At 55.8% G+C, this 10,867-nt stretch overlaps 2 protein-coding genes and 3 pseudogenes across 2 annotated transcripts, besides 5 other annotated features; 2 read left to right on the top strand and 3 right to left on the bottom strand.

The window, feature by feature from the left end:
• Tc00.1047053510469.40 lies at positions 1-1,274 on the top strand (annotated as a pseudogene; the record flags this gene model as incomplete).
• Positions 1-6,595: a sequence feature (areas not merged during assembly with more than two copies in the genome that could not be assigned to a particular haplotype).
• Positions 1,669-3,867, top strand: Tc00.1047053510469.30 (annotated as a pseudogene).
• On the bottom strand, positions 6,555-7,181 carry Tc00.1047053510469.20 (elongation factor 1-gamma (EF-1-gamma), putative; the record flags this gene model as incomplete). Its single annotated transcript, XM_801479.1, has 1 exon — positions 6,555-7,181. The coding sequence occupies one exon, from the start codon at positions 7,179-7,181 to the stop codon at positions 6,555-6,557; it is 627 nt and encodes a 208-aa protein (XP_806572.1).
• Positions 6,596-7,489: a sequence feature (heterozygous, non-Esmeraldo-like haplotype).
• Positions 7,490-10,867: a sequence feature (areas not merged during assembly with more than two copies in the genome that could not be assigned to a particular haplotype).
• Positions 7,714-8,739, bottom strand: Tc00.1047053510469.10 (mucin-associated surface protein (MASP), putative; the record flags this gene model as incomplete). Its single annotated transcript, XM_801478.1, has 1 exon — positions 7,714-8,739. One exon carries the CDS (start codon positions 8,737-8,739, stop codon positions 7,714-7,716), a length of 1,026 nt encoding a protein of 341 aa, XP_806571.1.
• Positions 7,945-7,967: a microsatellite.
• Positions 8,127-8,258: a microsatellite.
• Positions 9,008-9,181, bottom strand: Tc00.1047053510469.5 (annotated as a pseudogene).

Genomic DNA, 10,867 nt, shown 5'->3' with positions numbered 1-10,867 from the left:
TACTGGATGTTTGGAGCTGCTGAGATGCGGAGGGCATTTGCTGCACCTTCCTTTGGTATCTTTGTCGCACGCCGTGTTCGAGATGGTTTTCTATTGCTGCACTGCATGGGGTGCTGCAAGGCACTGCTTTATGCCATGCGGTGGAAATATTTAGCGTCATTGAGGTGCCCCAGAGGGTGGGAGTGGCGATCCCCCGGCGCGGGTGATCGTTGACGGGTTCACACGCCCCTTTGGACTTGCTGTCTCTTTGTTGTGCGTTCATGGACTGACCGCGGATATTGCTGAATATATTCAGGCCGCTGCAGTGCTCCATGCATTCAAGGTGTTGTCCTCCGCGCCGTCAACCTCGGCAGCTGACCGACCGGTGTCTTTGAAGGTTTCGGGAGGAGGATCAGTTCAATTTCTTCTGCTGCTGGAGTCAATTCCTCCATTTCTGTCAGCTAGACACGCCCACACCGTCACTTTGCTTTTTTCCTTTCAATGGGAGGAAAGGGTGGTGACTAGCCTCGAGAGACGGTGGCTCTTTTTGTTGCATCGCTGAGTGATCGTTCAGCGGCAGTCGATGCATCAGCCCTTCCTGAGGGTCGGCGACAGACACTCTGTGGCCGAGACTATTTGGATGGGATTTCACAGGGCGGAATTCGCGCTTTATTCCCGTGCTTATGCCGACGGAATGTAAGTATTTGTCCCTTCTTGTGATGCCTCGGATGTGCCGTGAAGCTACATTGAGGAGAGCACGAGGCGTTAGTGTCCGTGTTATTTTTTTGGGCGCCACTGCTCTTTTTGGGTGTGTGATCCGACTGTGTGGTGGGTCGGTTGAGGGGGAGGACGTGGATGGGCCGCGCCTACCCGACTGCTGTGCCTTATTTTGCTGAACGCCCTGACCGAATTGCTGCTCTCCTTTTGCTTGCTTCACCGGGCCTGGCGACCTCTTGAGGAGCGGTGCGACGGCGTGGACTGTCGGGCTGCTGAGGAGGCCGTGGCTGCGCGGGATGTCCTGCGGTATTTTTTGCGTTTCGGGACTACTGTAGAGAAGAGGACATTTCATGCCTCCTCCACGTCCAGGAGAGTCAATGGAGGGATCACGGTTGTGGGATCTCACTTCACGAGAGCCTGCGCCCGTTGGTCGCGTCGACGGTGCGCTCTGTGTGTCTTCGATCCCTGCCGGAGCATCCCGCTGTTTTTGTTCCGGTGAACGGGAAAATCCACCGACACGCCGAGCGGGTTGTGAGGATGTTGCGGCGAGGAACGCTTTAATAGAGGCCCTGCAGTGAGGGAGCGCTGCTTGCAAGGATCCCGCAGCACTTGGGATTTTTCTTGCACTTACTTTCTGCTGGCTGCCTGTTGGTTGGTGCCGTTTGCCGGAGGGTGTATTGGCCCGTGCGCAAACGTCAGTGTCTCTGCTTCTGCCTGCGGCCTCACAGTACTTGAGCTGTTGTTGACGGAGAGAGTAATTACTGTAGCGGTTACGACGACGCTGGTGTGTTACACTGTGGATGGCGGCGCCACCCTTTCTTCTGCCACGCTCTGTTTTGGTGCTTTTTAAATTCTAATTTGATTTCCTGCGCGCAAACACACTCAAACTGGGAAGGAAAACAAACGCCAATCGATACAGTGAAGTTCGAAGGCACTGAAGAACCAACAGCACACACACAAACACATATTTGTATGCTCTCACGTGTTGCTGCAGTCAAGGCACCCCGCACACACAACCGTCGCCGCGTGACCGGATCCAGCGGAAGGAGGAGGGAAGGAAGAGAGAGTGAGCCGCAGAGGCCCAACATGTCCCGGCTTGTGTTTGCTTCCGCGGTGCTGCCTTCTTTTTTTCTTTTTGTGACGTTGCGCTGCGGTAATTGTGGAGCCACGCCTGCAAAGGAGAATGATGGCAAGAATGATTTAAGAAGTGTTCAGGAGCCGGAGAGGGTCGATCTATTTTTCCACAGAAGAAGGTGTTGCAGCCGAGGGATGAGGTTGTTCCAGGTACGACGAGGGATTCATTTGTTTTACCCCTTCTCGTCAGTGCTGGTGGAGTGGTGGCTGCTTTTGCCGAGGGTCACATGGATGCCGAATGTCAAGGTGGTCAATTAACTAAGCCCTTTTCTTCCGATTTTGTTGCGGGGTACATTGACCCTGCGTGGAATTGTTCCACTCTTGTTGGTGTGGCCAATAAAAGATACATGGAGGGCACACACTGTGCTTGGTGCAGCGGAGGGAAAGGAGGGTCTGGGTGTTGTGCACCACTCCACAACAGTCACGAAGGGCAACGGAGCGTTTCTTCTTGCGGGAGGCTCGGATGTGTCCTACGAAGGTGGGTGTTGGAGAGAGGGCGGCCTGGAGCTGCAACTGGTTGTGGGCGATGTCACGAATCCCACGGGTGGCAAGCAGAGTGGACGGATCGAATGGGGCGACCCCAAACACTCTCGAAACTGATCTCTTCTGCTTCTCACGAAGGTGAACGGACGGAGTTCATTGCTTCCGGTGGCGCAGGTGTTGTGATGGAGGATGGCACCCTCCTGTTTCCTCTGATGGCGAGGAATGAGGCAGAATACGTTTGCTCCATGACCATTTACTCGACGGACAACGGCAGTAACTGGGCGCTCTCTGAGGGCATGTCCCCTGCGGAATGCCTTAACCCCGCGTCAGCGAGTGGGAGGGATCACTTCCCATGATTGTTGACTGCGAGAATGGCCGGAGGGTGTACGAGTCGCGTGACATGGGGGCAACGTGGACGGAGGCCATCGAGAAGCTTTTAGGCGTGTGTGTCAACTCACGATCGGGAGCCTCTCAGAAAGAAAGCCTGCGTGTGGATGCCCTCATCACCGCGACCATTGAGGGAAGGAAGGTCATGCTGTGCACTCAGAGAGGGCACGCCTCGGTGGAGAATAGGGCCAATCCGCTTTACGTTTGGGTCACGGCCAACAGCCGCTCGTTTTATGTTGGGCCGGTTGTCATGGACAGTGCTGTGAATTGGGAGCTCGCCAGCACCCTGCTGCACTCGGACGGGGATTTGCATCTTTTACAACGGAGGGGCAACGGTGAGGGCCGTGCCGTTTCACTTTCCCGCCTGACGGAGGAAGTGAGTGCAATCAAGTCCGTCCTCAGTGCTGGGGTGCAAAAGGGCAGTTTCTTCTCCAGCGTTTCAATACCCACGGCGGGTCTGGTGGCAGTTTCGTCCGATGCGGCCAGTGATGGCACGCGGAACGACGAGTACCGTTGCCTGCATGCAACGGTGACGAATGCAGTGAAGGACAACGATGGGTTCCGATTCACGGGACTTGAGTCCAGGACAATATGGCCCGTGAACACTCGGGATGATAACGTGCGTCATGTATTCTTGAGCCACCACTTCACAATTATGGCATCGGTGACCATCGAATAGGCCCCGAGTGGGAACACTCCTCCACTGACTGCGGTGCTGGCGGACACTGCGTCCAATCATACCATGGGACTGTCGTGCAGCCAAAATAAGAAGCGGGAGACGGCGTTCGAAGGGACGACAACAACACGGAGGAGCACTTGGGAGCCGAAGAAAGAGTACCAGGCGGTACTTATGCTGCAAGGCAACAAGGCCTCTGTGCACATTGACGGTCTGTTGCTGGCGGAATAGGAAGAGGTGCCGTTAACAGGTCAGAAGCCACCTGAGGTCCTGAGGTTTTGCTTTGGCGCGTGCTGTGGGCACTAATCCCATGTGACGGTGAATGACGTCTTTCTGTACAGCTGCCCACTGAATTCCACTGCGATGCGTGCACCCAAGGACAGGGCCCCCGCTCCGACGAGGGAAGCGGCTCCGACACCACCCGAGAAGATTCGAGTATTTGACAGCGTCAGGGAGCACATTGCTGGGAATATTACCGAAGAGAAATGAATGAGCACCACGCCCTGGACACGAATTCCCATTACAAATAGTCACCTCGCAGGGTGTGGAGCGGCGTGAGTCCCGACGACCGCCTCGCCTCTCCCAACGACGTGGAATTGACACTGCGTGATTTAGGCGCTAACAACACCGTGCGTGTGTGCGTGTCTTGTGCGTTGCTGCTTCTACTGGGGTTGTATTTGGGTGGTGGCAGCTTTCTGAGCCACGGAGTGCGGATCTGCGACGCCTCACGGAGAATACGTGCCGCACTTCCCACCCTTTTTCACTTATCTTTTATTTCTTTAATGTTTTTACTTTTAAATGCCTTTTTAATGCAGTTCAGCTGGAGCAGTAAGTACTGTTGTTTTTTCTTTGCGTAATGTTCGGCTGCTGCACACTGTAATGAGCGACGTGTTTCCCGCTTTTGTTTTTTTTTGTTTTTGCCCACACGCGGTGCCGGCCCTGCGGCTGCGCGTCCCACGGACTGCACAAAACACGAATTGGAGGAACAGGCCGGATGCCGCATGAAATGTGAGGGATGTTGTGTGGGCTGGTGGAACAGTGCAATCTCTTTTATTTATTTTAATTTCCCTTTTTCTTTTCTTGGTGCGGGCAATGTGTATATACACACGGTCGCTTCGTGCTGCGTGGCACATGAAATAAAAGTCCTGCCGCATCAATTTTTCCTTTTATTTTTGGGAGTTATCCCGGACCCCCACCCTTTTTCTTTTTTTAAATCCCCGCGACTTGTTTCTGTAGTTACCGTATCTGCTGTCACTGTGTGTCTCCGTGTCCCGTTGAGTGTTCCTCTGCTGACTGTGCAGTTGGCATGCCCTCGTTCCTCTTTTTTCTCTTCTTTCCTGCTGGAGGCATCGATGTTCCGCGACGGCGATTGTTTGTGCTCCCCTTTGCGATGGCAGGAGGGCGACTGGGCGGCGGCCTGCTGAGTGCACTCGGAGGGGAGCGGACTGTGTGCGCCGTGCCTCACTGTGAGTGTGGGACGCAATGCCAACCCGCCGGGGAAGCGAGAAGTGAAGGACTGCGGTGTTTACTTGTATGTGCCCGTCCCTCTCTTTGCCGCCGTGTTTGTGCTGTCCGCATGGCTCTATCCTGCGGTGCGACGCCGATGGCGTTGCTATTTGCTGCCCTCGTATGTGCGTTGGGTCTCTCCTCTCCATGACACCGCCCTTGTGTGCGGGACAGTGAAGGGAGTGGAGATGTGTGAGGGAGTGAGGATGGCCGTTGTTTCCGTACATTTAGATCTTCAGACACGTGGCACCACTCGGCCGCCTCTCGCAGTTCCCAGGCCGTGGATTGAGAAGGTGTGAGGGTCTGCTTCATGCACAGGGAGGAAAACGAGATGCAGTGCATGACGGCCAACCTGACTGGTGTGTGGTTGCGGCGCATGGAGCACGTGCGCCAGTCCACGTTGGGCGTTGCGCTCATGATTGGGGAGGAGGGGCGGCACGACGTTGCGGCGCAGCGGGAACGCATGACGGACTGCCTGTGCTGTGAGGGGCGCGTGTTGGAGTGAGCGTGGCGTGCCTGTGAGGGACTGAGGAGAGAGGGAATAACAGTAATGGTGACTGTGGGAGTGTGAGGAACGGTGCACGGGCGAGGAGCGCTCCTCTTTTGTTTTTTGATTTGATTGTTGTTGAGCCGCGCCCACCTAATTGTTGTTGTTGTGGTGTGTGACTCTCATTGCTGGATGGGACGGTGCGTGGTTGAATGACTTTTCTCTCCTTCTTCTTTTTGCGTTGACGGGGAGTTAGTTTGTGCTGAAGGCTGCACGCAAGTGACAGGAGTGATGGCGATGATGATGGCTGGCCGTGTGCTGCTGGTGTGTGCCCTCTGCGGCTCCGATTTTATTTCGTTCTCTTAACTGTCCTCTGTGTTCTTCGCGGAAAGGCAACGGTCACCGTGGTGTGGCTCACACGGCGCATCGAAGACGCAGCTCCATGCGGCTTGTTTTTGGCCTTTCGGACGTGCTTCCAGGGTGCGGCGCCTTGCGAGGATGGAGGACAGTAGCCCGCGATTCGTCCCCTGGCCGTGTTGCAGCTGCGATGTTGGTGGCGTGCAGCCAGTGAGCGGTGAGCCTTTGGGTGCCTGGGATAAGTGTGTTTTGCTTCCCGCCAAGCAGCTGCACGTGCCGATGTGTCTCTCCCGCCGTGGATTGACCGACAGGGGATTCTCCGGCTGTGCGGGGTGTTGTGCGCCGGCGGTCGAGCGGGTGCGTTGGAGGGAAAAGAATTCAAACGGCTGGGGGCAGCGCGTTTGTGCTGCGAGGGGTGGCTGTGCCGTTTTGCATTCCGCCGGTTTTTTTTGTGGACGTTGCTCGGTGTGTGCTGACGCGATGCAGAAGCACCCGCAGTGGCTTCTGCTTTTGATGGCAGTTGCTTTGCTTCCGGCGCAGTCCATTTTCTTTATTCCGTGTGTCTGTGTGCGTGAGTTGTTGATGTTTGGAGTGCCTGCGGTGAGGATGATGGTGCCATTCACTCTGGTTGATTGGCGGTGCTAACTGTTTCACCCCTTCTGTCGGCATGTTTTTTTTTTCATTTCTCTCTCAATCACACAAAGAAAAGAATTTAACACCAAGAGCGAATTGCTACTGTGAAATTTGACGTCTCCGAAAGGACCAACAGCACACACACCGCCCACACACGCACATTTATATGCTCTCGCGTGTTGCTGTACTCGCGCTTCAACGCGTCCAGCACAAACGGCTCGGCGGCAGCACCTCCACCGTCTTCGGCTGCTGCACCACCGTGTTGTACAGGCGGTACGCGTTCCGGTACTTCCTCGTCAGTGCCTCTCCCTCCGCACCGCTCAGACGATAGTGCCATTGCGGCGCAAACGCAACCGCCACGCACTCGTCCACGAGGAATGTGCGCGTCTCCAGCCACGCCTCCAGCGCACGCAGCACCTCGTGCACGCGGTCCATCGCGTTGGCGAGCCGCTGCCCGCCACGGAAGGCGTGCTGCACAAACGGTGCGGGGGCAGCGTCCAGCTCCGTTGCCGAAAAGTCGAGCCACATGTCCACCTGGCTGCCCTCCAGCGGCGTGAGGCCGTACAGGAAGCCGCCGCTCCGCTCAATGCACGCGGTGTGGTGCAGGATGGCGTTGGACTCGAACACACAGCCCTCCTCCGTCTGCAGCACGGGGTAGCGGCCGCACGGGCTGCAGTTGCGGCAGCATTCCGCCGTCGAGTTCTCGCGGCCGTACTCGCACGTCTTCGGCGTCACCGCAACGTTGGCGAGGGTCGCAGCAGCCAGAAGTTTGTGCGTGCGTGTATTCCCAGCGTTTACACCACTCCACAGCGTGAGCGACATGGCGTTTGGGTTTTTGCTAGCCCCTATAATTGCAGAGCATCTCTGCGCCACAAGGGAGTCCAAAGAAAGCAACGGCAGAGAGAGGCAGATAGCACACACGCAAATTACTCATATCATCGCACACACACACACACGCAGCCAGCGGAATGGGTGCACTCAACCACAACACAAGCAGAAGAAAAAACAAAAAAAACAAAGCGTGGGACGACCAGCGCACACACACTCTCATTACTCCCGTAAAGCAAAACACACACACACACAGGGAGAGAGAGAGAGGTCGCCCACTCAATGCAATGAAAACAGAAACAGTTACGGTGCTCCGCCCATGCATCCAGGCAGGACGGCAGCGGTGCGTGTCGTGCAAAAGAGAGCACCAACGGGTCTGCATGGGTGTGCATGCATATATACAATGGGCACATTATTGTGTGTGCCTCGTGGGGTGAGGTGAGGGCGAGAGTCCATGCAAGGGGACACACAGAGAGAGAAGGACGAGTGTGTGTGCGGGCGGTGCACGGCTCTCTCTCCCTCACTCTCACGCGGCCACCACCACCGCAGCAGCCGCACACGCAACAACAATAAGAGGCAAAAGAGGGGAGGTGGTGTGGGAGACCGCGGTGCTGCTGTCACTGTCGCCTGTATTTGCGGTGGCATTTGTACGAAGGGCGTTTTCATCTTTCGCGGATTCTTCGCCGTTTTCCGCGGGGTGTTCATGCTGTTGATGTTGTTGGGCTTGTGCCTCATCACTTTGCTGCTGCTTTTCATTTTCTTCTTCCTCTTCTTCTTCTTGTCGTGTGTGTCCAGTGCCGGATGTCGTTCCTTCCGGTCCTTCGGCTGGCGAGGAATCGTTAGGCGCTGCAGCAGCAGACGACTGATTTCCTGTTGGAGATTCTCCTGTTGTGTTAGATGGATTACTGCCTGGTGACCCCGCTGTACCACCACTGCTGCCAGCTGAAGAATTAACACCAGGAGCAGCAGCAGTATCTGAAGGAGGAGCAGGAGCAGGAGGAGCAGCAGGAGCAGAAGGAGAACCGGCAGGAGGATCTGAAGGAGCAACAGCAGGACCAGAAGAAGCAGGAGAAATGCCACCGTTGCCTTTACCGCCAGCAGAAGGTCCAGCAGGACCACCTCCTCCACCGCCTCCAGAACCAGAACCTCCAGTAGAAGTTCCACTGCCACCAGAAGCCCCGGCAGCGCCAGCAGAACCAGAACCAGAAGCACCAGCAGAGCCAGAACTGTCTCCACCGCCGGAACCAGCAGTAGAAGCACCAGCGTTGGAAGTCTCACTTGAATGCGAATCGTTCTTTGTTGCAAGAGCATCACCTTCTCCAGCCGAGGCTTCGACGGCAGTAATGGGCAGTACTGACCGCAAAGGCACCGTAATCGCGGTTTTATTGCATCCGTCAGGCATGTGGGATCCATTCCCACCCAACACTCCCGACGCCATGCAGCCACCCAGTGCGTTGGTGTCAACGTCCCTCGCATAAACACCGCCGGCAACGCACCACAGCACGCAGAGGGCACACACCAGCAGCACACGGCCGGTCACCATCATAGCCATCACTCCTGTCACTTGCGTGCAGCCTTCAGCACAAACTAACTCCCCGTCAACGCAAAAAGAAGAAGGAGAAACAAGTCACACAACCACGCACCGTCCCATCCAGCAATGAGAGTCACACAACAACAACAATTGGGTGGGCGCGGCTCAACAACAATCAAATCAAAAAACAAAAGAGGAGCGCTCCTCGCCCGTGCACCGTTCCTCACACTCCCACAGTCACCATTACTGTTATTCCCTCTCTCCTCAGTCCCTCACAGGCACGACACGCTCACTCCAACACGCGCCCCTCACAGCACAGGCAGTCCGTCATGCGTTCCCGCTGCGCCGCAACGTCGTGCCGCCCCTCCTCCCCAATCATGAGCGCAACGCCCAACGCGTACTGGCGCACGTGCCCCATGCGCTGCAACCACACACCAGTCAGGTTGGCCGTCATGCACTGCATCTTGTTGTCGTCCTTCTGCTTGGAGCAGACCCTCACATTCTCTCAATCCACAGCCTGGGAACTGCGAGAGGCGGCCGAGTAGTGCCACGTGTCTGAAGATCTAAATGTACGGAAACAACGGCCGCCCTCACTCCCTCACACATCTCCACTCCCTTCACTGTCCCGCACACAAGGGCGGTGTCATGGAGAGGAGAAGCCCAACGCAAATCCGAGGGCAGCAAATAGCAACGCCATCGGCGTCGCACCGCAGGATAGAGCCATGCGCACAGCACAAACACGGCGGCAAAGAGAGGGACGGGCACATACAAGTACATACTGCAGTCCTTCACTTCTCGCTTCCCCGGCGGGTTGGCATTGCGTCCCACACTCACAGTGAGGCACGGCGCACACAGTCCGCTCCCTCCGAGTGCACTCAGCAGGCCGCCGCCCAGTCGCCCTCCTGCCATCGCAAAGGGGAACACAAACAATCGCCGTAGCGGAACATCGATGCCTCCAGCAGGAAAGAAGAGAAAAAAGAGGAACGAGGGCATGTCAACTGCACAGTCAGCAGAGGAACACTCAACGGGACACGGAGACACACAGTGACAGCAGATACGGTAACTACAGAAACAAGCCGCGGGGATTTAAAAAAAAGAAAAAGGGCGGGGGTCCGGGATAACTCCCAAAAATAAAAGGAAAAATTGATGCGGCAGGACTTTTATTTCATGTGCCATGCAGCACGAAGCGACCGTGTGTATATACACATTGCCCGCACCAGGAAAAGAAAAAGGGAAATTAAAATAAATAAAAGAGATTGCACTGTTCCACCAGCCCACACAACATCCCTCACATTTCATGCGGCATCCGGCCTGCTCTTCCTAACCTCGTTTCGTGCCGTCCGTGGGACGCGCAGCCGCAGGGCCGGCACCGCGTGTGGGCAAAAACAAAAGCAAACAAGAGCGGGAAACACGTCGCTCATTACAGTGTGCAGCAGCCGAACATTACGCAAAGAAAAAACAACAGTACTTACTGCTCCAGCTGAACTGCATTAAAAAGACATTTAAAAGTAAAAACATTAAAGAAATAAAAGATAAGTGAAAAAGGGTGGGAAGTGCGGCACGTATTCTCCGTGAGGCGTCGCAGATCCGCACTCCGTGGCTCAGAAAGCTGCCACCACCCAAATACAACCCCAGTAGAAGCAGCAACGCACAAGACACGCACACACGCACGGTGTTGTTAGCGCCTAAATCACGCAGTGTCAATTCCACGTCGTTGGGAGAGGCGAGGCGGTCGTCGGGACTCACGCCGCTCCAACACCCTGCGAGGTGACTATTTGTAATGGGAATTCGTGTCCAGGGCGTGGTGCTCATTCATTTCTCTTCGGTAATATTCCCAGCAATGTGCTCCCTGACGCTGTCAAATACTCGAATCTTCTCGGGTGGTGTCGGAGCCGCTTCCCTCGTCGGAGCGGGGGCCCTGTCCTTGGGTGCACGCATCGCAGTGGAATTCAGTGGGCAGCTGTACAGAAAGACGTCATTCACCGTCACATGGGATTAGTGCCCACAGCACGCGCCAAAGCAAAACCTCAGGACCTCAGGTGGCTTCTGACCTGTTAACGGCACCTCTTCCTATTCCGCCAGCAACTGACCGTCAAAGTGCACAGAGGCCTTGTTGCCTTGCAGCATAAGTACCGCCTGGTACTCTTTC

The sequence above is a fragment of the Trypanosoma cruzi genome, genomic scaffold, assembly GCF_000209065.1.
Source record: "Trypanosoma cruzi strain CL Brener 1047053516759 genomic scaffold, whole genome shotgun sequence".
NCBI lineage: Eukaryota > Euglenozoa > Kinetoplastea > Trypanosomatida > Trypanosomatidae > Trypanosoma > Trypanosoma cruzi.
The sequence above is the reverse complement of the archived record's forward strand: the minus strand, read 5'-3'. Positions and strand labels throughout refer to the sequence as shown.